The sequence below is a fragment of the Lates calcarifer genome, linkage group LG8 (assembly GCF_001640805.2).
Source record: "Lates calcarifer isolate ASB-BC8 linkage group LG8, TLL_Latcal_v3, whole genome shotgun sequence".
Classification (NCBI taxonomy): Eukaryota; Metazoa; Chordata; class Actinopteri; family Centropomidae; genus Lates; species Lates calcarifer.
Genome location: NC_066840.1, coordinates 14,543,294 through 14,569,204, shown reverse-complemented (window position 1 = coordinate 14,569,204; position 25,911 = coordinate 14,543,294). Strand labels below are relative to the sequence as shown.

At 40.4% G+C, this 25,911-nt stretch overlaps 2 protein-coding genes and 1 long non-coding RNA gene across 13 annotated transcripts; 2 read left to right on the top strand and 1 right to left on the bottom strand.

Annotated features, from left to right (window-relative positions):
- The first annotated feature begins 1,926 nt into the window (after positions 1-1,926).
- scyl1 (SCY1-like, kinase-like 1) lies at positions 1,927-11,212 on the top strand. 2 transcript variants are annotated; one of them, XM_051072442.1, is made up of 18 exons: positions 1,927-2,135; positions 2,771-2,911; positions 3,826-3,948; positions 4,078-4,304; positions 4,486-4,576; positions 5,261-5,416; positions 5,548-5,706; positions 5,904-6,011; positions 6,175-6,288; positions 6,407-6,562; positions 6,683-6,871; positions 7,474-7,549; positions 7,729-7,932; positions 8,066-8,214; positions 8,335-8,406; positions 8,571-8,885; positions 9,279-9,357; positions 9,602-11,212. In XM_051072442.1, the coding sequence occupies exons 1-18, from the start codon at positions 2,028-2,030 to the stop codon at positions 9,724-9,726; spliced, it is 2,592 nt and encodes an 863-aa protein (XP_050928399.1). In that variant the 5' UTR covers positions 1,927-2,027; the 3' UTR covers positions 9,727-11,212. The 2 variants fall into 2 exon arrangements, with proteins under 2 accessions (XP_050928399.1, XP_018515888.1); XM_018660372.2 differs by having other exon boundaries at positions 8,335-8,421.
- Positions 11,213-11,537: 325 nt separating this feature from the next.
- Positions 11,538-14,098, top strand: LOC108872594 (uncharacterized). Its single transcript, XR_001959252.2, has 2 exons — positions 11,538-12,729; positions 13,433-14,098. It is a non-coding gene; the product is annotated as an uncharacterized LOC108872594 (long non-coding RNA).
- A 410-nt stretch (positions 14,099-14,508) lies between these two features.
- LOC108872595 (phospholipase A and acyltransferase 2) lies at positions 14,509-25,304 on the bottom strand. Of its 10 annotated transcripts, XM_051072435.1 has the most exons (6): positions 24,933-25,232; positions 24,672-24,814; positions 22,159-22,223; positions 21,765-21,873; positions 21,223-21,491; positions 20,184-20,466 (listed from the first exon to the last, which is right to left on the bottom strand). In XM_051072435.1, exons 3-6 carry the CDS (start codon positions 22,171-22,173, stop codon positions 20,317-20,319), a joined length of 543 nt encoding a protein of 180 aa, XP_050928392.1. In that variant the 5' UTR covers positions 22,174-22,223; positions 24,672-24,814; positions 24,933-25,232; the 3' UTR covers positions 20,184-20,316. The 10 variants fall into 10 exon arrangements, with proteins under 10 accessions (XP_050928396.1, XP_050928395.1, XP_050928394.1 ...); XM_051072439.1 differs by lacking the exons at positions 20,184-20,466; positions 21,223-21,491; positions 21,765-21,873; positions 22,159-22,223; positions 24,672-24,814 and adding exons at positions 14,509-14,776; positions 15,744-15,994; positions 16,266-16,374; positions 16,660-16,724 and having other exon boundaries at positions 24,933-25,304; XM_051072438.1 differs by lacking the exons at positions 20,184-20,466; positions 21,223-21,491; positions 21,765-21,873; positions 22,159-22,223; positions 24,672-24,814 and adding exons at positions 14,509-14,776; positions 15,744-15,994; positions 16,266-16,374; positions 16,660-16,724 and having other exon boundaries at positions 25,008-25,303.
- Positions 25,305-25,911: the final 607 nt, after the last annotated feature.

The window sequence follows — 25,911 nt, the reverse complement described above, 5'->3', positions numbered from 1 at the left end:
GAAATAAATGTGTTTTAAAGGCGTCTTAATAGGTCTCAGGTTTAAGCTGGTGAATCTGGTAGAAACCATGATACTGTACCCTGTAGAAGAACCAATTGTCACAGATGCTTTCAAACTTGCACAAATCTTAATATAATTGGTTTTAATAATTAAGCCTCTAATAAAGAGTTTTACAGGCTTACAGAGGTCAGGAGCTGATAACGTGTCCTGTACAGTGGTGTGATTATATACTATTTCCAAAAAAAAAAAAACCATGAACTATGCTCAAATGAAAGGACAAAAACATTTATCATCACAAGTCTCTGTAACAGCTTTAGTATACCTGCATTTTAGATACGTTGCAACATTCTTATCCTGAAGTCTGTAAAACAAACAAAATAGCATGAGATACAAACAAGATGTTTGGTGTGAAACTGTAACAAAATGTTATAAAGAGTAACTTATTTCCATAGTGGTGTCTTGATGTGCCAACAACCTTCACTTACAGATTGAATGGCATATTTAACATCAGTTAAACATCGCACATCCTAACATTGACTATTACAACCACACATTAACACATTAAACTGAAAAGCAGTTGAAATGTATGAGATATATAAATATATCACATAGACTATAGCGATCATCCTAACACTGCACCATGGAGATAAGAACCCAGCAGGAGGACTCTTCAGCCCCCACTGGTTAAAAACTACTCACTGAAAATTCATCAAAAATCCTTAAGTGAAACAGTCAGAGTTCGTAGACGACAATATGTCCGACATGCTCCTCCATGTCACAACCAAAGTAGTTTCACTTCTACGTGTTGGTCTGAACTCATCCATCACAGTCTGGTATGGCTTCACATGTGAAAATAAAAATATGTACTTAGCTGTTATGAAAAACCAGACCCACAGGGCAGGAGGAACAATGTTCCCCCAAAACCTCAGTCCGCCTCCAAAGAGCTGCAGCTGAGCATGGAGGTATGTCTATGAGACAAACTGAAGACAGGTTCTGGTGCATGCCCAAATACATATCAAACTGTACTGATCACTGCCATTCTATTAAGAGGAGTAATGAATCTATTTGCCACAAATGTAAGGACAGGTAGGTTAGCTGAAGTCCTCTATACATTTTCATAGTTTAATGATGTTGAGCATTCTCCTGTTCGGCCATGTTTAAAGAACCCTACTATGCAAATTTTACAAACAGCCTTAAACAATGACGACCATGTTTCTGTTTATTATCTGGTATTTTGTCTCTGCCCTTTATTTTCTCCTGGTTGTTGTGTTACTGTCTCCAGTTCTCATAGTCCACCGTAGACACAACTGTGGTATCATTTGAAAATTGTCACAATTTCCAATAAGAATTTATATGATAGATTAGTCTGACTTTTGGTAAGGCTTCTTGTTGGAGAGTCAAAGTGCTCTGTGATAAGTCCCACTGAAAAAACACACTCATTTATAAGATGACATGAGAAAGAGGCAATCATAATGACACCCTTATGATGAGGAGTGAGGGGCCTTATTTTGGCATCTGACCCACTAAAGGGCACTGGGGTAAATGACCTGTTGATCCCCGTTTGTTGGTGGCAATTTGGTCAAAAACAAACGTTGCATTTAAATTAAGCTGATTATGTAGGACCTGCCTTACAGCCCTGATCATTTCAGTTTATATTCTGCTTTAAAAAAATGTAATTAATCATATTACTGACAAACCAACTGACAGAGTTAGTTCTGGGGCCTTTTTGGCCCTTTTTACTGTGTTCAGAAATACAAAGCTACTAAGAAGAATCCTCTTCTAACATTTAGATTTCTCCAAATTAAATGTTCAATTTATGTAGATTAAATCTGATCTAAGCTCTGTTCTTACTACCTCTGTATTAGTACAGGTTTTCTGACACAAACCTACAGTGGAACTAAAATACAGAAACAAAGTTCCCACGGAGCCATTTCACATCCGTGCCGTTTGTAAGCTAGCCTCTCCCAGCAGTCTGTTTACTTCTTCTGTCGCCGTGTGTGTTTGATGAGGTGTGGAGGAAAGAGGAGATGTGGTCCTTTTTCGCCAGGGATCCTGTCAAAGACTTCGCTTATGAAATTCTCCCAGACACCCAAGAAAAGTCTGGAATATGGACTCTACACCGGGGGAAGCGAAAGGTAAAAGAGGCAGAGCGCTGCCGATCCCCCGCTAGCGGTTAGCGTTAGCTTGCTTCGTTACGGAGGCCTTTAGACACGATGACCGGTGTTATTCTGGTGTGGTTATATGTCAGATATGCCCGTGTTTGTCTCGTCTGTCTGGCTGAATGGATGTCAGCGTTTATTAAAACATTCTGTTTGCTCTGTGTTTGGTCGCTAACGAAGTAAGCTCAAGCTTTGTTTACTCCCAGAGTCAGACACGTATTTCTCGCCACGTCACCCGGTTTTAGCCGAGTTAACAGCTCTTATGTCAGTCGTGTTCAGGCTAATGCTTCGTCAAATGAATAAAGGTGCCGTGTCTCATCACTGGCAGCTCCTCATATAACCAGATATCCTGGTTATTATTGCCGAGAAACTGAATCTAGTCAGTCTGAGACATCCTCATCACTGCAGGGCCACACAGTGACAGCCAAGCAGCAGCAGCAGCTTCCTGTTTTCATTACCCTGAATCAGCTCTTTTAAATATGATGTGGTGATCTGAGACTACTGCATGTAATTTTCAATTAAAGTCTGATTTGACTACAAAGCATATTTGTTTGAAATAAGGTGTGTCAATTTATGTGAGTGATTCATTTCACCCCAACCTGTCTCCTCAGACCAGTGGAGAGCCAGTGTCTGTGTTTGTGTACGAGGTAGCACAGGGCACAGAGCAGCAGACCCAGCTGGCCAAGGCTGCCTTCAAGCGTATGAAGACCCTGCGTCACCCCAACATCCTGGCCTATGTGGATGGATTAGAGGTAAGTGTGTTTTTGTGTGAGTTAATTTGCTCCCTCTGTCATTAGTTCCACACTCACATACATGCCGTTGTCTATAATATGTAGTGCAAAATGTCACTGAGTCTGTGTGAAATGTCACAGAGCCTGCTCAGTGACATGTTGGAAAGTAGTGAGTATCCTTGTTTTGTCATGTAACTCTTATAAGTGTGTCTCATTTCCACCATCTGCTTTTCTCTGCATGTTCACGTTCAGATAGAGGTGAGTGTGACTTTGCCACTGTAGCCTTGAATATTTGTGTAATAGTTGTAATGAGTAATGCACTGCATAATGTATGCAATGTTACACATTTCTTCTCTTTTTTATGTTCAACAGTAGTATAATTAAATCACAGACTATATATGATTATTACTTTACTTTAACCCTGGAACATGATTTTCCTAGAGAATTTGAGAAAGAGTTCTAATAAAATAAAACCAGTCTGTGTATTAATTGCCTTCCTCCTTGTCTGTGTTTGTGCGTATTCATAACTCCGAAGATTCTTACCACTGATCATATTTCCTAAAACTGAGCAGCAACTAGGAAGTTGCCCAACTCCTTAACTTAGTATGATTCCTGCCATAAAACCCTTTTAAATGTTGCTGTTTGCACATGGCTGTGTTGTCTTTCATTTCTTGTAGTTGTGTAGGCCCAGGAAATAATTCTGCACTAACTTTTATTGCCCTTAAACAGAAACCTGTGCAATATTGGTGTATTGTTTTATGAAACATTGTTATATCCTATAAATTAATACATAAAAGAGTATCTGTTCAAATACTACACAAATCAGTATCTAAAGACTGTTTTTCTTACTGTGTCTAGTTGTGTTTTAGCTGTGATGCTGGTGCAATAAAACAGCCATGAAATAATACTTAATCAATCTCTTGTGATGGTTGCAGACAGAGAAGAGCCTGTACCTGGTTACTGAGCAGGTGACCCCCCTGGCAGTCCACCTGAAGGCCCAGGCAGAGAAGGGCGGTGCGGGGGAACTGGAGATCTCCTGGGGACTGCACCAGATAGTGGTAAGGACAGGACAGCACGCCAGCTGATATTCTGAGGAGAGCTGTGGTTTAGCATTTTTTGTCACTATCCTCCTCTAGCCCTCCCTTGCTGTTTAGCAGTTTACCTCCATTGTTTTCCTCCTCCCACAGAAAGCTGTGAGTTTCCTGGTCAACGACTGCCACCTGCTCCACAACAACTTGGGTGTATGGGCCGTTTTTGTGGATCGAGCCGGAGAGTGGAAGCTAGGGGCCCTAGACCATGTGGCCCCTGAGCAAGGCGACCCAAGTGGGATCGCACTCCCTACCCCAAAGGCTGTTTACCCAGACATGGAAAAATATGACCCACCAGAGATGTCCAACAGCAGTGGCGAGAAATGGTAAGAGAGAGGAGCTGGTCAGAATAATAATATGTTTCTCAGGAGAAAGTGCAGAGATGGCAGTAGAGGTTCATAATGGGACCATGTAAAGTGTTGATGATATGATGTCAAGCCTGGTTCAGCTCACTGCCTAGTTTTCTACAGGACCTTTTGCATTGAACTATGTGCATGTCTGATGTAGGGCAGGGGAGGTGTGGCGACTAGGCTGCCTGATCTGGGAAGTGTTCAACGGACCACTACCTCGCACTTCCTCCCTTCGTTCACTGGGAAAGGTACGTCACAGGATGTGCATCTGACAAGATGGCACCCACTCTGTGTCATCTCGACAGTTCCTTTGTGTAATTACTGAACAGTTGTCATTGATACCATGGGATATTTCCAATTAGATATTCTAAATATAGATCAGGTTGTTGTCATATGTGTTGAATGAGTATTGTCCTTGTCTGCAATGTAGTGCAAATTCTAACAAAACCAAAAGAGCACCAGTTAAAACTCAAACACTTATATTAATATATATATTAATTTGAGTATCTTTTCAATCTCTGATCTGTTTTCGTATACTATTTATTGTCTCTTCAGTGCATGTTTAAGTCATATGCTCCATTTATGTCATGATTTATTCACTAAGTCTGTTTCCATTGCAAGCGTTACAAGTGTTTTTTGCAATGTTTCATGCCTTTTCTAATTTACAGTGTTCCACTCAGGTGTAAATTGAAAATGCGCATTAAAGGACAGACATTTTGCTCATATAAAGAAGACGTATGGTCAAATTGAACTTGGAGGGAGTGAGCAGAAACTATGAATGAGACATATATGTTCTTGCTAAGTTGCCTTCAAGCAAGGAATTTAACTTGCATCATGGGTTCAGTGACAGCTTAAAGGAATCTTTGTTTGTGACCTAGAAAAGTGTTGTTCACAGAGTTGTGTTCTCTCTCTTTTCCCCTTTGTGCCTACAGATCCCCAAGGCCCTGGTCCCTCATTACTGTGAACTGGTTGGGGCCAATCCACGGGCACGGCCCAACCCAGCTCGCTTTCTCCAGAACTGTAGAGCCCCCGGTGGATTCCTCAGCAACAGCTTTGTGGAGAGCAACCTTTTCCTGGAGGAGATACAGGTCAGAACAGATCAAACCACACTAGTATAGTCACAATCAAAAGTATTAAATTATAAGACAGCATAAGAAGTTAGCAGTATACGAGAGATGATATAATAACAGTAGTACCTCCCTAAACTGGCCCTCTCTAGATCAAGGAGCCAGCCGAGAAGCAGCAGTTCTTCCAGGATCTGAGCGACAATCTGGACTCTTTCCCTGAAGACTTCTGTAAACACAAGGTTCTGCCTCAGCTGCTCACCGCCTTCGAGTTTGGCAACGCAGGCGCTGTCGTCCTCACACCGCTCTTCAAGGTAAATCCTGACCTCCCTGGGCAGCTCTCATGCCTTATTAAACGTCACATGGTCAGTCAGATCATTACCAAAGTAAAACCTTCAAAAAACCAGTGTCCAAACTAAGTCGAAGTAACACATGGTTATACTGGTCTTGATGTCTCGTGCACCACTTTTTGAAGTCTCTTTGATCTCTTCTCCCTCTGTCTCTGTGCCAGGTTGGGAAATTTCTTTCAGCAGAAGAATATCAACAGAAAATCATCCCAGTCATCGTGAAGATGTTTTCCTCCACAGACCGAGCCATGAGGATACGACTGTTACAGCAGGTGTGTACATACTATTGGCCTGTTTCATTTACCTTCATCTTAAAGCCAGGAAAGACGATAAGCAGGCAATGTGCTGTTTATAAGCCTGTGTTAAAGAATAAAGATATATGATTTCTTTGCTCTAACAATTTTCCTTCTTTCTGTCTGCATCTCTGTGTCTCAGATGGAGCAGTTCATTCAGTATCTGAATGAGGCAGCTGTCAACTCCCAAATTTTTCCTCACGTTGTTCACGGCTTCACAGACACTAACCCTGCCATCAGAGAACAGACTGTTAAGGTAGTTTGGACAACACAACCACAAACCAGGAGGTGACATCACATATTACCAGTGTACTGGATGTTGGCAGCTTGCTGTAACCACCACTCCCCTCTTTTTCTTCCTCTCCCTCATCCAGTCTATGTTGCTACTGGCTCCCAAACTGAATGAGACCAACCTGAACCAAGAGCTCATGCGTCACTTTGCCCGGCTGCAGGCCAGAGACGAACAAGGCCCAATCCGGTGCAACACCACCGTCTGCCTGGGCAAGATCGCTTCCTACCTCAACGCCGGGGTAAAGTGCACTCAACCCATTTGTGAAACACTTTGTTCATTTGATGCAAAAAACAGTTAAATCAAAGTTCAGCAAAGAATCTGTTCAAATGGCAGGATTTGGTTATTCTTCTCTTCACAGACTCGACAGCGTGTTCTAATCTCTGCCTTCTCAAGAGCCACTAAAGATCCCTTCCCAGCTTCACGCTCTGCGGGCGTGCTGGGCTTCGCCGCCACACATAACTACTACAGCATAACAGAGATCGCTGCCCGCATCCTCCCCACCCTGTGTGCCATTACTGTTGACCCCGATAAGAGTGTCAGGGACCAGGTACACATGACATTTATCAATACTGAATGTAGCTATATCAAGGGTACTTTGATTGTTTAACTGCAGCAAAATGACTCATTCATTCCTAGCATCCATTAGCTTGAAAAAGCTAATGGTTTATTACAAGTGCTGAAGAACATGCAAGAGCAAGATGTTGGTAGATGCAGTAATGCAGTAACACAATACATTAACACAGCATGGGATACATCATCCTGCCTGTCTGGTTTGAGTTGTAGAACAGGCCAGACCAGAAGGAAAACATTTCTGGTTCTTTTAAGACTATTTGTTAATTCTTCTTGCAGTGAGAAATGCAGTAGGTGCTGTAGTCATAGCGATGCCATGTCACTGCAACCACAAAAAATGTAGTAGAGAAAACGTAATCAAGGTTATTTAAGAACAACGCAGTAGTAGATGCTTTGTACTCGTGACCAGCAGCTTGGTGAAGTCTAGACACGTAATCTCACTTTGAATGCTTATTTTAAAACACAGCAATCCCAGGTTAAATTCTTGGTTGAAACGAGGTGTTAGAAGTGTCAAATTTAGTGATAAGCTTTAGAGTTTAGCTGACTTGTGATGCATTTTATTGTTGTTCTCCCTGTCAGGCATTCAAAGCCATCAAGAGTTTCCTCTCCAAACTGGAGACTGTGTCAGAAGACCCGACCAAGCTGGCTGATATAGGTATGTAACATATTGCAGAGTCTGCTCTCTATTACATGATAACTATTTGCATACCTCGCTAAATATCTGTGGACAAGACTTCTGTGACTGACTCAAATTTAAAAATAGGCACGCTTCTACTTATATATTTTTAAATTCCAAAACAAAAAACTTGAAATTCTTGTCCGTCCGTCCTGCAGAAAAGGATGTAGCATCATGCGCTCAGCCTGCAGGTGCCTCTTCCGGCTGGGCCGGCTGGGCCGTGACCGGCATGTCCTCGCTAACTTCTAAGCTGATCCGCAATGCTCCAGGGACAGAAGGGGGTGCAGCAGCTGAGGCCAGCGGGCCCACCACCACCACCACTGGTGCCACCGATGCAGCACCTGCACCTGCACCTGCACCTGGTAGACTTATCAAATTAGTTTCACTAGAAGACGTGGCGATAGGAATGTTTTCACTCAGTGTGTCTTAAATTCTAATCCAGGTGTAATTTAACCAGGACTGATGAAGTCTTATGTTTCTCTCTCTATATTTCAGGTTCTGAAGATAAAACTCCACAAGCCTCTCTGAGTCACCACGCTGCCTCTAGTCGTGCCAACCAATCACAGAGTCTTGAAGTAACAGACAATGATGATGAGGCAGTAGGAGACCGCTGGGATGACGAGGAGGACTGGGGCAGTTTGGAGGTAGGATTTCACCATTTTTCATTTAAAGAGAAAAATACAAATTATTATTTAGATACATGTTTGTGAGATTATATTGTTACATAATTGTAATTTCAAATCTCATAAATTGTTGACTCAAAGGAGCCAGAGAAAGCTCACACAGAGCCTGATGACTGGAACAGTGACTGGTCGGGAATGGCATCATCCAAAAAGGCCAGTGACAGAGGAGTATGAGAAAAAATAAAAATATACAAAAAATATAAAAAAATATACCCATCTGTCTGTAGGAACTTTATGGAGTCCAAGAACTTTGTATTTAGTACTCTCAGTGTAGTATAACTTTTTAAAAAATGTTTTATTATCTCTCGATTATCTAGGAGGGCCGATCATCCTCCTCCATGACAGTGAAAAAGCAGAGCTCTGACTGGAGCAGCTCAGGCTGGGACGCTGACGACAGTTGGTCCAACGAGAAGGAAGGCCAGGGTCAGAGCTCCGCGGGCGAGGAGGGCTGGGGCAATGACTGGGGGGAGGAGGAGACGGACACAACCCTGACCAATAAGACGCTCCCCCTGCCCGAAGGGGTGCGGTTAGCCAGCGAGTACAACTGGGACAGCACATCAAAGGGAGCCAGTCAGAACGACCTGTTCGCCAGCGTGTCCCAGAGGAATACAGCCAACACTGCTGCCCCCACGGTGAGGACGGAGGGAGGCAAAAAGACAGAGGAGCAAGAGATGGACAGCTTAAATTAGCGTTGGTTAGATCTTAAATAGTGTGAGAAACTGTGAATCCTGAAAGTAATGAAACACAATCCAGTCTACATAGTAAGATTTTCATGTGCAAGCAAATGTGTGTAACTAAACATCAGACTATCACCACCTTCACAAAATAGGTAGGATGTAAAAGGATGGAGGAGGACACTGAGAACAAAAAATAACCATCTCCTTTAAATGAAGTGAAAGTACTGCATTCTCTTGAGAAGTTGATCTCTAGGTAAAGAGAACAGGAACATGAAATGAGAAAAATAAATAGAGGCAGGGAGTTCTTGACTGTACAAGGATTTCAGTTCAGTGTTTCCTTCTCATCAGGCTGGAGATGGCTGGGGTGCAGAGGCAACAGGAGACTGGGGAACTGAGGAGAGCTGGGAGTCAGTGGATGGAAGTCAGGGTAAGTCTCAGCTGGCCTCCCTCATCAGAAATCAGATGGTGCATGTCACATTTACACTTCCTTCTACAAAACCTTCTATGTTTTTGTTTTACTGTATAACATCACAGGCATTTGTCACATCACTGTGTACATCTTCATTTGAACTTCCATATTCACACTAATGCTCACGTGGTCTTCCTAGATGACCATTAACTAACTTTCTGTACGTCTGTGCACTGAACTCCCTGTTCCTATCACTGTCCAGGTCTCAGCAAGGCTGAACTGTCCAAGAAGAAACGGGAGGAGAGGAGGAAAGAGCTGGAGGCGAAACGCGCAGAGCGCAAAGCTGCTAAAGGTCCTCTTAAACTCGGCGCACGTAAACTGGACTGACGAGGACGCAGAGAGAGAGAGAGAGAGAGATGAGGGTGGGGATAGAGAGGGAGGAACATGGCCTGCAGTTGCTGATCCCAGAGCAGTGGATGGAGGCTTGACATTCCACAAGGAAAGGACCAGGAAGAAGTGTTAGCAGTGAATACTGTGAAAGAGGTTTGTTGGCTGAGCAGAGGAAACTTTTACCTCTGCTGAGTAGATGACTCTCAGCCTTTAAGGAACTGACAGATAAGTGAAAAAGCAACAATTCAGTGCTTTATGAATGCAGTGTTGTGGGTGGAAGAGTTAAAACAAAGGAAAACAAAAGCAGAGACATAAGAGTGGAAAACACAACCCAGAGAGACATGAAGCAGCACAGAGCAGCAGCAGTTTAATAAAATGTCCCACTGTTGTTTTTTTTTTTTCATAACTCATAAAGTTACAGTTGTAAAGTAAGTGTATATAAAGGTGCATCTTGTCTTAAAATGACATGAAGAAATAACACTTTTTTTAAAAAGACGAAACGGAAATATATATAACAGAATTTCAGAATCAAATGTATTATTATACTGAATGTTTTTCAGTCTGCACACACACACACACACACACACACACATGGTGGATATGAATGTTTTAGTTCAGCTTTCACTTAATTACAGATTTAAGACTTTAAATCAATCCATGCATGCATTTGTGTATTTGTGTGACCTAACATGCTCCATGGCAAGAAATTACAAATGTGCTGAGTTTACTCTGCAAATACAACACTGTATTTTACTGTAGTCAACTGGCCTGACAGGTGAGTCATTTGACTGAATCTGTAAAAATGAGAAACATGCACTGCAGACACAGAGCAGCTGGACCATGGAAGTACTGTATGTTGTCAAATAGAAGCTGGAAACCTGGTTTCAAGGGAAAATCAATTTGTGTGTTTAAAAGCCATTTCCAATGTCTCCCATAGGGTGTAGTGTCGTGGTGGAGGGTTTATGAAATCAAAGGGGTTTTATTCTGAAGTCTTGTCATACATTTGTACTTGTATAATCCTACAGATCTCACTCAAACCTGTTGATCATTTTAGGATGTTAAGATTTACCCTGCAGTAATTTTAGTCAATATTGGTTGTGTTCTGGGTAAAGGAGAATTTCCTTTTACTCTTTTATTTGTGCCTTTATTTAATTGGAAATTTTCTCTGAAGAATCACATCTAAGAAACCTCAGATTTCAACTGAAAATTTCACAAGTGGACCTGAAACCAACAGATTGTTTGTTTCCATGTGGTGTTGTTAGGTTTGTTGTTACTTACAATACAAAATGCTGTATGGATAAGCCAGCTGACACAATCAACAGCCATCGCCTTTGGAGCTAATGTCCTTGTATGGGGTGGACTGGTCAGGTCAGGTAAGGAGCTATGCTGCATTATTCTGAAGAAGGCTGGATGCATTGATTTACAGAGAATCCAAATCATGTAGCATGTGAGCTATTGTTAAATAAAACATGCCTCTTCCTTACATTACAGGACTGGTTTTGTTTCAGGTCCTCTCACTTGTAGATGATCATGTTTTAAAATCAGATGTAATGCGTGACCTGAGCTTGTCAGATATACCGAGTCATTTAGCAGGTGAGCTGAGGAGTAGTGATGGCGAGATGAGTTTTCATGAAGCTCTGAACCATTCCAATAACTCTTCATTTCTTGATCCTACATGTTACTTACTGCTACATCTACTGGCCAGAATGTAGAATGGGTAAATTTGTGTATTACAAATCAATAATCAATATAAGGGCATTGAATTTTTTTATTTTAAGCATACTTTTATAGTAATTAGTGTAAAAGAAGTCAAAAATATATTTTCTATGCATCAAATGTAGTAACATCAGTAAAATTAGGGTCAACATCTGTGTTTTAACTGAAGAACATGTATAATGGAAAATGGTTTTAGAAAAACATTCATTTTTACTAAGAATGAACAACTTCACAGTGTTGGGACTGAGACAATTTCGTTTAATTCTTTAAAATGATCTCCCCTGTTTTTGAAAACAGCCTTGGGCACAGGGCCCCATAGCCAGCTTGTAAAGGCGTGAAGGATAATTGGGGTCAATATTACAGCGGTTCCTCAAGTCGTCCAATACTGGGCTCCGCGGGGTTTTCCTGCACCTCTACAGTGGAGGTTTATATAAAGTTTATGTACAGTTACAGTGGGTCGTGTTACAGACCAGAACCGTCACACGCCAACAGTAATGTCATGCGTCCAAAGCGATGCACGCGCATGGCAAGCCGTTAAAACATTCAGTCGCTAGACTCCCTCTTAGTCAAAAAGAACGTCTCAGATATCCAGAGCGTCATTCCTCCTAGGACAACTGACGTCACTCACGCCATTCATGGCGATTTCAAACATTCACTACGTCACTCTTCATACACAGAATGAACGTTCCAGAATCAACCCTCTACAATTCAATTGTTATTAGTAATACTTTTTATTCCATATATACATAAGGTCATTTTGAATATCAAAAATACATGTGACTGGTAAAATGTCATTACAGATATTCACAATTGGCATTCTGACTCATAAAAATGTTATTTCAGATAATACAATTATGACCAGAAACAATGCACTTTCATATATCCAGTGTATTGTGGATGGTGCTCCCCTGACCTCTTAGGCCCCAAGGCCTGTGCCCAGTTGGCCCATTTGGTAAACAATCCATACTTTTATATTAAGTGATTTTATTACTTCTAAAGAAATATTTCTGACAGATAAATGGTTAAAAAAATTACTAACTTTCATAACAGTAGGTTGGGGTTATGTGATGTCAAAATATGCTCACAACACAACCAAATTATTTCTAAAACCTATTTTCTATCTATTTTGTATTTTACTGACAGAGACGCAGGTTCAGGAGGAGTAGGGTGCTGAAGGACTTGATGCATGCACTCTGTTCCTGATGACAAGCACAGCAGCGCCCCATCTGCTGGTGGTACTGCTATTGCTGCTACTGCTGCTCCTGTTGTTGCAGCCATAGACAGGTGTGGGCAGCACACACACATATACACACCACTCATTTAGTTGCAAGACTTGCCTTGGTAATTTTGATGGGAGCACAGGAGGAGGTTAGGTGACGTGGTTAAACCTGTGAAGATGTGGCTTTGCCGTAGCGTTGCTCTGAAGCAAAGTGCTCACAATTCCAACTGGACATTGTGTAGTTCACATCCTTAGCCACAAACAAAAGGGCATTTTTTACAATTCGCTGGGCTGGCCTTGATTTGTATTCTGTGTCCAGTATGTTATTTATTTGCCACTTATTGTTGCCGACCACATCAATGAGTTTTTCTTTCTTTTGACCTCTGCAAATCCAAACCTGAAATATGCTTCATGGCTCAGACACGCTGTCTAGGGATGAGGGTATGAGAAAGAGAGAAGGAGAAATAAGTTATACGCATATGTACACTGAAAACTGTAATGTGTTTTATTATGATGAGTTTGCATTTTAAGTGTTGATGTTCATTTATTAGTTAAGTTTATGTAAGTTGAATCAAATGTTGGTTTAATCAACTAAATAACCTACACCTGTGCTCTGCAGAGCAGCATTGCTTCTAGGGTGATAAATTAAGGTCTTTACAGGGTTTGGCCAGTGTTTGGGAGCAGGAGTTCAGACACTGTAAAGACACTAAAAAAATGGCTCAGGGGGGTTCACTAAGTGAACAGTGTCTCTGTCTCCAACATACACAGCCCAGTGCTGATAACCTACACAGAAGATTTCTATCAAGTCACCAGGCTCTGGCTCTAGCCTTGTCAGAGGTATGTGTGAGTGCTTTAGTTTACTGTGGTTCAAGTGTTGATGGGATCTGCTAACTGTAGTTTTAGCCATTGTCTGAGCCTGATACGATCAGTGCCTGAAGGAACAAATCAATAACAGATATTACCAAAAAAGTTTCACTGGGCAGGAGCCATGTTTACTCCTCCATATCCATGTACAGATTCACATTGTGGATGCTGAGCGTTGCACCTTTGTAGTGTGAAACTATAGTGACATTATTTTTCAAAGAATTTAGCTTGATATAAAATCTAAGGATGATGTGATTCTCAAAGTAGAACATTTGTAATGAACAGTAACTTCCAGAAGTGTTGGGACAGAAAGTTAGTTAGAAAGCAATGTGTTGACATGAAACACAATGAAAGCTTATTTTGCAATAGAGAAACACATGACCAACATGAATGTATATATCCATCTATCCATTATCTACACCACTTATCCGTTAAGGGTTGCGGTGGTGCTGGAGCCTATCTGAATGTATATGTATTTTCATATATTTTTTGCTGCTGTTGCTTGTAGTGCTGGTACTCCTAGTACTACTGTGAGTTGATTGTTAATAGATTAAACCAGTCGTTCCAGCCTTTTTGCTTGGTTCATTTCAATAACTATATGAAGCCTAAAGAGCAAAGAATTTCCATTATTTAACATTTAAAGAAAACACACATTTATAGCAGAACTTTTGGAGGGTCCCAGTCCCTCAATTGGAACCCACTACACTAAACTACTTAAGTGTATATTAAGCATTTAAAACTGGTAACACTTAGACCAGGAACAGCAGTAAAATGCTGCTCTAACTCTAGTAATGTCACATACAGTAATGTGTCAGTCATAGGAACATTTCTATTTTACTGATAATTTTCATGTAGCTTACTTTTTTTCTCAAGTAAACTTTTGAATTCAGAACTTTTACTTGTAGTGGATTATTTTTATATTGTATCCATACTTTTATGTAAGTGAGTACTTCTTCAGGAAGAACAGACTACCATCATGATTCATTCAAATGATTTTTTATTCAAATAATTTACAAACAAGTAAAGTATTTTTTGGTCTGAAAATTTTTAATTGGCAGAAAAGACCTTGTGATCTGTTAATCAAGCCAGTGAATCAGTGACTTGGGACTTCAATCCCTGTGTGTTCTCCTCCTTTTCTTCTTCTCCTTCTTCTTCACAATTCTTCAGTGATCGAATGCCCAGACTCACCAGCAAGGCTATGGCCACACCTGCGGCCATAACTAGGACTACTTCTCCTGCCTCATTCACCTGCAGAGACAAACACACATCATTCAGTAAGTGAGATGGGATTTTTACATTTTGTTTATACCACAAAAATCCCCCTTTTTTAATTAATGTAATTAATAGAAGAAACATAGACTATACTATAGGTTTGACAAGTGTAGATAGATGTACTGATGTTTTTCTTCCTTGTCATGAAAACAGCTCACTGTATGTTGTAAGTGACATGATAATGTCTACCTTGTCTGCTTCCTGAAAAAAAATCAGTTCAGATGATTCAATTTTATAGTTTTCTTCTTATATTTCTTAAGACGCTGCATCCATGTCTCCATCTATAGTTGGTGGACTATGAAAACAGCGTGACAGTGATGGAAATAAATTCAGCACTTTGTTCGTCCCTGAAAACGTGACTGACTGAGTCTCTGTGTCACGTCAAACATCTCGCCCATCCCACATGAGATTACAAGACACCACTGTTTTACAAAACGTACATCTTCCACTAAATCATTTGCAATAACAAAAGAGCAAAAGCTGTTACAGATACTTCTATATTCTTTCAAATATTTAAAAATATTTAATTGCAAAATACTGTATTTAATTAAGACAAACAAAGAAAATATCTTTATGGTAGAGTTTTGTATTGATTCACACAGAGAAAAAATAAAAATAATCATGCACAGGATACATGCAAGCTTGAAAAATACTTCCTTTATAATATTTACTATATAAAGTGTTATTAAACCAATCTATTAAAATACATAGCACAACTCCTATACATTACAGCAAACTGTTGTTGAAGAGTAGAAGAAGAGCTGAACATAGCTGTGTGTGCATTTTTAAAGTTGGACAAAACAAAACATTATCAAAGGTGAATCAAATTAAACTAAACCAAAGCACATGAAGTCAATCTATCTTTTAGAGAGGACTGATGAAGTAACCAGGTAGGGGTTTTTTTGTTTGTTTGTTTGTTTTACAGGTAGATAAAGTCACCTACCTGCCGGGACACAGCCTTGTGGTAGCGCATTTCGTTGGCAAAGTGCTCACAGTTGAATCTGATGACGTTGTAAGGCAGCTCTATGTCTACCAGCACACAGGCAGCCTGCACAATGTTGTCAGCTGGGAAGGGCTTGTACTTTTTATCCAAGGTGTTGTTTATATGCCACTTGTCGGTTCCCACCACAGCCAGCAGCTTTTCTTTCTTCACTTTAGCCCTGTCGTGTAGGAGAGACGCCACACCGCCCTCACCTATAAATAAGAAGGAGTGACAGACAGAGAGAGAAGCAGATATAATTTCCACTAAATACTTTCCACTAAATACTGCAATATAATTTATGTTTGAGTGGTTTATGAATGATTAATCAGTTTAACCAACACAATAATTTAAGATGATATTCTGATCTGAAAAGCTACTTGTCCCAGTGGATGTGGGCTGTCAGTTAAAGGTGCTTTTTGTTCCTGACTGGGACTGGTTAGGGTTTGGGGGTCACAGTCCAGACAGTTGTGTGGTGGGACTCACCAGTTGTAGTGAAGTGAACAACGAGGCCATCGCCGATGTAAACAGCCCAGTGCTGGTAGGAGCCTCGGAAGATTTCTATCAGGTCCCCAGGCTGTGGTTTCATGTCAGACTTGGATATGAAGACACAGAAAAAAAATGTTTTGACATTGTAACAGACTGTTTCAGCAACAACTGCAGCACGTTTGACCTGACTGAACTCTCTGATATAATCTGGTCTCAAACAAAGATAAGAATAAGACTTTTTAAATAAATGGACAGTATTGGGACACATACAGTACACAGTATAAAAGTTGTCCAGTGCATAATGACCTGTAATTGCTATGATAGAACACAAAAACACAGAAAATACAATGGTCTGATTTTCTATATTCTGATGAACTGATAATTTCCAAACCTGAGTCGAAGCCATCTCAGTGTCTCTTTCGTCTGTAAACCTTGAACTGGTTTGATTTTCAGAACCTGCAGGAAAAAATCATTTTGTGGACCAAATATTAACACACAACATGAGATACAATGATGTGATTTTAATGTCATTGTCTCTTTGGTGATAAGGTGTCTGTGTGTATTTAGCATGGTTGCTCTTTTATTTGTTTGCTCAAAAGTAGATGAGTCTATGAACGCAGCATTATGAGGATACTTTTATTTTTTCCTTGTCTGTATGTGCATTTTAAGCTGTCCTTCATGAAGCCAGGGCAGTGACTTCAGATCTTGGCACTGAAATAAAAATTAAGTTAAGTTGAACTTAAGTTGAAATTAAGTTGAACCTGAAAAAGGACAGGGTGATATTAAAACACATTTATTTAAAACAACTGTATTTGCATTGAAAAAATGTATAATGTAAAATAAAACACAGGCATTAAAGATATCCAGACTTTGATTAAAGAATGAATCTGTTCATTAGGAGTCACTGAGCTTGCCCTTAAGGCTCAACGTGTCAAACAGATTGATAATTGATTGTTAAAGATTAAATCAATGGTTCCAACCTTGTTGGTTTGGTTTCATTTAAATAACTTTTTGAAGCCCAAAGAGAAAACCATTTCTGTTATCTCACATTATTTAACATTTTTAAAAATAACACATAACTTTGTAGGCCAGACGCCTAAATGGAGGAAAGTGAATGACCATAGTTTTCTTGTAAACATCACTCAACAGACTTTGGTCACGAAATAAAGGAGAGCACTCAGACCTCTTGCCAGAAATATTACAACATGAGTGCCACGACTGAATAAGATAAAACATAAACATAAACATAGCCCACCCATCAGGATTCAGGACTAAAAAGTTCAAAACAGTTCACCTTTGTTATCAGGAGGCGAAGTCAGGATGTGTGGTCAGATACAGGCAGGCAGAGATCAGGCAAAAATAGCTGAATAAGGCTGGTTAGCACAAAGGACAATCTGGCATGGACTTAGCTGAAATGGACTGTATATATACCATGAGCTGGGAACAGATGACTAGGTAGGTGGGGTAGAGTCAGGTGACACGTACCTGCTCAAAACTGCAAGGAGGACATGTTCAGTCAGGTCAGTGGTAAAAGTAACAATAGATGTTCCAAAGAAAGAGTCATAAATATCAGATATGAAGGTCATGTAGCAACACAGATAGCAACTTCTTTATCAATTCATTTAATCTCACCACTATCATATCAAAAGAGCTTGATCATGTCTGGCACTAACATTCTTCAGTATATGTGAGACAACTGTACTTACAGTGTCGATAAAAAGTATTCATGCCCTTGGATGTTTCCCCTTTAATTGCTTGTATAAATGGAGTTGACAAGAATTTACAAAAAATGTCAAAGAATGTTAAAACGGATCTCTACAAAGTAATGTTAATTCGTTAAAAATGTAGAATGTAAAATAAGTGATTGCATAAATATTCACTGCGTTCAAGTATTTATGGACCTTCAGCAGCAATCACAGCAGTGAGTCTGTGTGGGTTGGTCTCAGTCAGGCTTGCACCACTGGACACTGCAGTTTTATTCCACTCTTCTATGTAAATCTGCTCAAGCTCTGCCAGGTTGCATGGGAATCAGGCATGAACAAGTCCACCCACAAATTCTCTATTGAATGTTCCATTGTGCCAGAAACTCAGTAAACACTTCCCTGGAAATAAAGAGATAACCAGAGGTTATCATCATGTTAACAGACTGAACTATAAAGTCATAAGTGTAAGGAAGTGTAACCAGGCTCTTCTCTTCTCCAGAACACTCAGCCTCCAGATTTAGTTTTTTCTTTTTTCCCAAATAAAGATTCTGACCAGAGACCCCTCATCCTCCCGACTTTTGTTTAACTCAACTTCAACTTGTCCCGATTAATTTAAGTTATTTCCAGCATTTATAATTGTATTGATTTTTTATATTTAATTGAATACATTTTTATTTTAATAATATGATAATTTTATAACAGAAAAGTGAAACAGATCAAATGGCATTTAATTGTGTGAAAGTCTTTTTTGGTCTTTGTCTTTTTGTGGAATTGATTGATGATTTAGTGGAAAGCAAAAATGAATCTGTGAGCTACCAAATCTATCAAACTACTGTTGATGAAAAGAGCTAAAATCCTGCCCCATTTCTTAGAGAGACCATGTTCTGTGAGCATGTGTAGCTCTACTCAGTGGTTTTACTCACAGAAGAAGTCTTTAATTGTTCTTTAGGGAAGAGGAAATTTGCTTTGCTGAAGTTTTCTGTCCATATAAGCTGAGAGTGTATAATGTGTCCCACAACAGGTTCATCATAATAAAAACATGTTCTTTCAATATAATGTAATATTATAATATATTGTATATAATATATTGTTCAAATTTTCTTGTCTTTCTTTCTTTCTGCAGGACCAGTGTGTTGCGTTTTGGTGGCATCTAGTGGTGCAGTTGCAGATTGCAGCCAATTGAATACCCCTCACCCCTCCCTCTCCAAGCATCTAGAGGAACCTGCAGTGACCTTCAGGTATAATAACATGAAAGGACCTGTCTAGAGCCAGAGTTTGGTTTGTGTGTTTTGTAGGTAGAAACAGACAGGCGGATTCTATGGAAGAGGACTTAAAATAAAGGGCTTATTGTAATATAACAAAAACACAACACTTCTTGTTTTCAGGTGATTAAACACTAATGACTTTGTATCTCATGGTGTCTGACAGTGACACCAAACATTTGGAAATTATATTATACAGAAATCACATATAACTAAACCTACTGCACAAACTCCCTGATTACATCTGGGGCACCGATGTCACGACGGCGCCCATAGTGTCTTTGGTTTCTTGGTTTTTGTTGTAATTTTTATTTTTTTTTCCTAGTGCCTCATTTTTTAAATTCCTGTTGATTTCTGGTTTCTTGTTTTTATTTGTTATCCCTTTCTCTCATGTTCCTTGTGTCCTTGTACTTCCTTTTTTTATTTTAAGTCTTGTCCTGTCTCGTCAGTGGTGCTTTTACCTCCTGTCTTTGTCTTGTTTTCCCTCCTTTTTTTCATCCCCACCTGTGTCTTGTTAGTAGTCATCTCAGTGTGTAGCCACAACATTAAAACCACTGACAGGTAAAGTGAATAACACTGATCATTTCATCACAATACAATGTTCTGCTGGGAAACCTTTGGTCCTGACAGTCATCTGGATGTTACTTTGACACATACCACCCAACTAAATGTTTTTGCAGACCAAGCACATCCCCCCATGGCAGCAACACTCTCCAATGGCAGTGGCCTCCTCCAAACATCTTGGGGTGTTGTGTGGTGTCTGGCACCAGGACATTGGTAGTGGATTGTTTGGGTCCTGTGGGTTGTGGGATGGAACCTCCATGGATCTTAGTTGTTCTGGATCATTCCACAGATGCTGAACTTTTACTTGTAGTGGATTATTTTTATGTTGTATCTGTACTTTTATTTGAGTAGTCTACTTTCTCAGGAAAAACAGACTACCATCAAGATTCACTCAAATTATTCTTTATTCAAATAATTTAGAAACAAGTAAACTATTTTTTGTTTTGAAACGTTTTAAGTGGCAGAAAAGACCTTGTGATCTGTTAATCAAGCCAGTGAATCATTGACTTAGGACTTCAATCACTGTGTGTTCTCCTCCTCTTCTTCTTCTTCTTTTACTTCTCCTTCTTCTTCTTGGCAGGTCATCAGTGATCGAATGCCCAGACTCACCAGCAAGCCTATGGCTACACCTGCAACCACAACTAGGACTTTTTTTCCTGTTGCATTTACCTGCAGAGACAAACATACGTCTTTCAGTAAGTGAGATGACAAAATAGCAAAAGCTGTTACAGGTACTTCTATATTCTTTCCGTATTTAAAAATATTTAATTGGAAAAGACTGTATTATATTAAGACAAACCAAGAAAATATCTCATAGCACAGTTTTGTACTGATTCACACAGAAAAATTCAAGGTGAATTTCTGCAGAATAATCATACACAGGATACATGCAAGCTTAAAAAAAACTTACTCTATAATGTTTACTCTCTAAAGTGTTATTAAACCAACCTATTAAACCTATGTTGTTGAAGAGTAGAAGAAAAGCTGAACATAGCTGTGTGTGCATTTTTAAAGTTGGACAAAACAAAACATCATCATAGATGAATCAAATTAAACTAAATTGAAGTCAATCTATCACAGCCATCATACTTCACAAAAGATGAAACTACAAACCTTTTAGAGAGGACTGATGAAGTAACCAGGTTTTTTTTACAGGTAGATAAAGCAGTGTACAGTTTGGTCCCCCTCACAGACTCTCTCTCCTCGCCTCTGAGTCTCTACATTGGTTTATAAGAGTCATTTTCCCTTCTTATACCTTCTGCTGCGCTGTTTAAGCTTCATCTCTATTTTGAAGACAACTGAAAGCCATAAATAATGTAAAAGATCTTTTGGTTTTTTGTATTCTTTCACACAAGTCTGACTGCACTGGCTGCAGCCTGTCCCCTGGTCCAAACAGGGTCCTGTCTATTAAAGACTGACACCTACCTGCCGGGACACAGCCTTGTGGTAGCGCAGCTCATTGGCAAAGTGCTCACAGTTGAACCTGCTGATGCTGTAAGGCAGCTCCATGCCTATCAGCACACAGGCAGCCTTCACAATGTTGTCAGCTGGGAAGGGCTTGTACTTCTTGTCCAGGGTGTTGTTTATCGTCCAATTGTCATTTCCCACCACGTCCAACAGCTTGTCTTTCTTCACTATAGCCTTGAGTGATAGGACAGACACCACAGTGTCAGAGCCTCCGTCCAGGCCCTCATCTATAAATAAGAAGGAGTGACAGCCAGAGAGAGAAGCAGATATAATTTGCAGTGTGTAGCCTATCCACTAAATACTGCAATATAATTTATGTTTGAGTGGTTTATGAATGATTAATCAGTTTAACCAACACAATAATTTAAGATGATATTCTGATCTGAAAAGCTACTTGTCCCAGTGGATGTTGGCTGTCAGTTAAAGGTGCTTTTTGTTCCAGACTGGGACTGGTTAGGGTTTGGGGGTCACAGTCCAGACAGTTGTGTGGTGGGACTCACCAGGTGGTGCCAAGTGAACAACGAAGCCATCGCCAATGTAAACAGCCCAGTGCTCATAGACGCCTCGGAAGATTTCTATCAGGTCCCCAGGCTGTGGTTTCATGTCAGACTTGGATATGAAGACACAGAAAAAAAATGTTTTGACATTGTAACAGACTGTTTCAGCAACAACTGCAGCACGTTTGACCTGACTGAACTCTCTGATATAATCTGGTCTCAAACAAAGATAAGAATAAGACTTTTTAAATAAATGGACAGTATTGGGACACATACAGTACACAGTATAAAAGTTGTCCAGTGCATAATGACCTGTAATTGCTATGATAGAACACAAAAACACAGAAAATACAATGGTCTGATTTTCTATATTCTGATGAACTGATAATTTCCAAACCTGAGTCGAAGCCATCTCAGTGTCTCTTTCGTCTGTAAACCTTGAACTGGTTTGATTTTCAGAACCTGCAGGAAAAAATCATTTTGTGGACCAAATATTAACACACAACATGAGATACAATGATGTGATTTTAATGTCATTGTCCCTTTGGTGATAAGGTGTCTGTGTGTATTTAGCATGGTTGCTCTTTTATTTGTTTGCTCAAAAGTAGATGAGTCTATGAACGCAGCATTATGAGGATACTATTTTTTCCTTGTCTGTGTGTGCATTTTAAGCTGTCCTTCATGAAGCCAGGGCAGTGACTTCAGATCTTTGCAAACCATATATTAACACACGTGGTATACTATTGTGCTTAAGCATTAATGGTATCTGTAAAGAGTATGCAAAGAGTCTGTAATGTTTAAACAAAGGTTTGATTTTAACTATAGAATAAAACACAGACCATGTTGGCAGAGATCAGGCAAATGGCAAAATCCAAAAAAAACAGGCAGGTGGTCAAAAACAGGCAGGCAAAAATAAGGCTGGTTAGCACAAAGGACAATCTGGCAGGAACTTAGCTGAAATGGACTGTGTATAGACTATGAGCTGGAAACAGATGACTAGGTAGGTGGGGTAGAGTCAGGTGACACGTACCTGCTCAAAACTGCAAGGACGTGTTCTTGGTCAGTGGTAAAAGTAACAATAGATGTTCCAAAGAAAGAGTCATAAATATCAGATATGAAGGTCATGTAGCAACACAGATAGCAACTTCTTTATCAATTCATTTAATCTCACCACTATCATATCAAAAGAGCTTGATCATGTCTAGTGCTGAGTCTTCGGTATACGTGAGACAACTATACATACAGTGTCGATAAAAAGTATTCATGCCCTTGGATGTTTCCCCTTTTATTGCTTGTATAAATGGAGTCACCATTAATATAATTTTTTGACAAGAATTTACAAAAAAATGTTAAAACGGATCTCTACAAAGTAATGTTAATTCGTTAAAAATGTAGAATGTAAAATAAGTGATTGCATAAATATTCACTGCCTTCAAGTATTTATGGACCTTCAGCAGCAATCACAGCAGTGAGTCTGTGTGGGTTGGTCTCAGTCAGGCTTGCACCACTGGACACTGCAGTTTTATTCCACTCTTCTATGTAAATCTGCTCAAGCTCTGCCAGGTTGCATGGGAATCAGGCATGAACAAGTCCACCCACAAATTCTCTGTTGGATCGAGGTCTGGGCTTTTACTCAGCCACTCCAGAACATTCACCTTGTTGTCTTTAAACCTTTTCTGTGTAGCTTTCACTTTATGCTCCAGGTCATTGTCTTGCTTGAAAACAAATCTTCTCCCAAGTCGTAGATCTCCTGCAGACTGGATGAGATTGTCCTCCAGGATTTCCCTATATTTTTCTGCATTCATTTTACCATCAACAAGCCTTCTAGGGCATGCAGCCAAGAAGCATCCCCACAGCATGATGCTGCCACCACCATGCTTCACAGTGGGGATGGTGTGTTTGTGGTGACGTGCAGTGTTTGGTGTCCACCAAACATAGCGTCTAGTCTGATGGCCACAAAGCTCAGCTCTGCCCTTAGGTAAACTCTAGTTGAGATTAATAGGAGCTTTCTCTGTGCCACTCTCCCATAAAGCTTTAACCAATGAAGAACCCAGGTGCCACAGTTGTCTCTCCCATCTCAGCTGCTGAAGCTTTTAACTCCTTCCGAGGACTCATAGGTGGCTTGGTGGATGTCCTCACTAGTCTCCTTCTTGCTCACTCAGTTTATGAGGACGGCCTGTTCTAAGCAGATGTGCCATATTCCTTCCATTTCTTAATGATGGATTTAACTGAACTCCAAGGGGATGTTCAGTGACTTGGAATTTTTTTGTATCTATCCCCTAACTTAAATTTTTCAGTAACCTTTTCTCTGAGTTACTTAAAGTGTTCTTTTGTCTTCATGGTGTAATTGTAGCCTGGAGTACTGAATAACCAGCAACTTGACCCTGCAGACACCAGTGTCTTTAAACTACAGTCGCTTGAGATACATCCATACACTCGAGTGACCTCAAGTGACCTTTTTGTTTGTTTGTGTGTGTGTGTGTATGTGTGTGTATGGTGGAGGAATTTTTTGGAGGAGCTGTTGGACTTGTGTACTAAAGAGCAGTTGCTGACAATAACAGAAAAATATGTCATCGATGTGGTGATAAGAGACAGACAGAGTGAAGGCCGTATTAAAGTCAAATCTGGGGGGACAAGAAAGTTTTAACTGAGAGTGCATCAGATGTTCCTCACGTTAACGTGTTGTCTCCGCCTGTGATGACAACCGGTTTAACATTTGAAAGGCAAAAAGAGCTCCTTTTGTTACAGCTTGAACATGATAAATTCAAGTTGAAAGCAGAGTTAGAAAAAGACGGAACAGGCCAAATTGGAATTGATCAAAGAAAGTAAGCTTTCAGCTGAGGATGAGGCAAGTGAGAGATTTCTTCTCCGAGCAGTCAGTAGATGGTTTTGATATCTTGGGTAACTTGCGTTTGATGCCAAAGTTTTCTGCTGATCCGCCGCTGGGAAGAGAGTGGGTGCAGCACAGCGGGGTTTTCAGGGTGATCCTCTATTCCAGATAGTTTTGCCATGCAGCTGAACTCCAGCAAGCAGTGTTAAAAGTGGCCCACACTCTGGTGAGAGGAAAACATATGACCAGGTTAGACATTTCTTTTGGCCACGCATTGAAAAACATGCGTGGCCATGTCATACATGCCAGCTGACCGATAAGCCCTGACCAAACGTTAAAACCTGTGTTACGGTGTCCTGTTCCTGCTGTCAGACAACCATCCGAGCATCTGTTAGTGGACTGTGTAGGTCCTTTACCTCGTGCGAAGTCTGGTGCAATTTACCGTTTGGCCATTATCTGTCAGAGAACCTGCTACACCGCTGCGTATCCTCTGCGCACAATAACCACCAGGTCTGTGGTGCGAGCGCTCTCACAGTTCATTTTTATATTTGGCATTCCGAGAGTCGTCCAGTCGGATCGGGGTTCAGATTTCTCTTCCTGAAAGTTTTCGCAGGTGTTGAAGCAGCTCCGTGTCCAACAGCTCCGCTTATCATGTGCAGAGTCAGGGCGCACTGGAGCGAACTTTCAAGTTCAGCTTGTGGGCATGTTGCCCAGGGCTTAGCAGAGACTGGGAAGAGGGTTCACTCGCAGCCAGAGAGGTGACTCGGGAGAGTGCAGGGTTTCGACCAAACGAGCTAGTGTTTGCACATACGGTAAGAGGTCCCTTGGCTGCAGTGTCTGAGAGTTTCTATCTCATGGTGTCTGACAACATAGACACAAAAAGATGTTACCAAACATTTGGAAATAATATCACACAGAAATCACATCAAACAAAACCTTCTGCCCAAACTCACTGATTACATTTTGGTGTGAGTAGACAAACACTGTCCCCTTAATGCCAGGTTTACAGCTGAATATTTCTATTTTCAGGCTGAGCTGATGTCAGCTCGTGACATATTCCATATGCTTATAAGCACTGGATCACTGTTGTTTGTTTATGTTGCTCCAGAAATGGAGGAAGCTACTGGAAGTTGGCTATTAATAAAAAAGGTGAAGTCACTGGGAACTAAAAAAGCCTGTGACAGACTGAAGCTGAACTGAGAGGCTGCATAAATGACTGTATATAGAGTTTATTTACATTTGTGTTTTGTTGATACCACTCATACTTTTTCTTTAGCTAAATATTTGAATGCAGAACATTTACTTGTGGTGGATTATTTT

Bases quoted from the DNA above. Each gene is read 5' to 3' on its own strand.
- scyl1 (XM_018660372.2), top strand. From the start codon at position 2,028: ATGTGGTCCTTTTTCGCCAGGGATCCTGTCAAAGACTTCGCTTATGAA. The intron at 8,215-8,334 runs GTAGGATTTCAC...GTTGACTCAAAG, and splicing joins AGGACTGGGGCAGTTTGGAG to GAGCCAGAGAAAGCTCACAC. The intron at 8,422-8,570 runs GTATGAGAAAAA...TCGATTATCTAG, and splicing joins AAAAGGCCAGTGACAGAGGA to GAGGGCCGATCATCCTCCTC.
- LOC108872595 (XM_051072439.1), bottom strand. The intron at 15,995-16,265 runs GTGAGTCCCACC...TCTTATTTATAG, and splicing joins TGTTCACTTCACTACAACTG to GTGAGGGCGGTGTGGCGTCT. The intron at 14,777-15,743 runs GTAGGTGACTTT...TTGTCTCTGCAG, and splicing joins ACAAGGCTGTGTCCCGGCAG to GTGAATGAGGCAGGAGAAGT.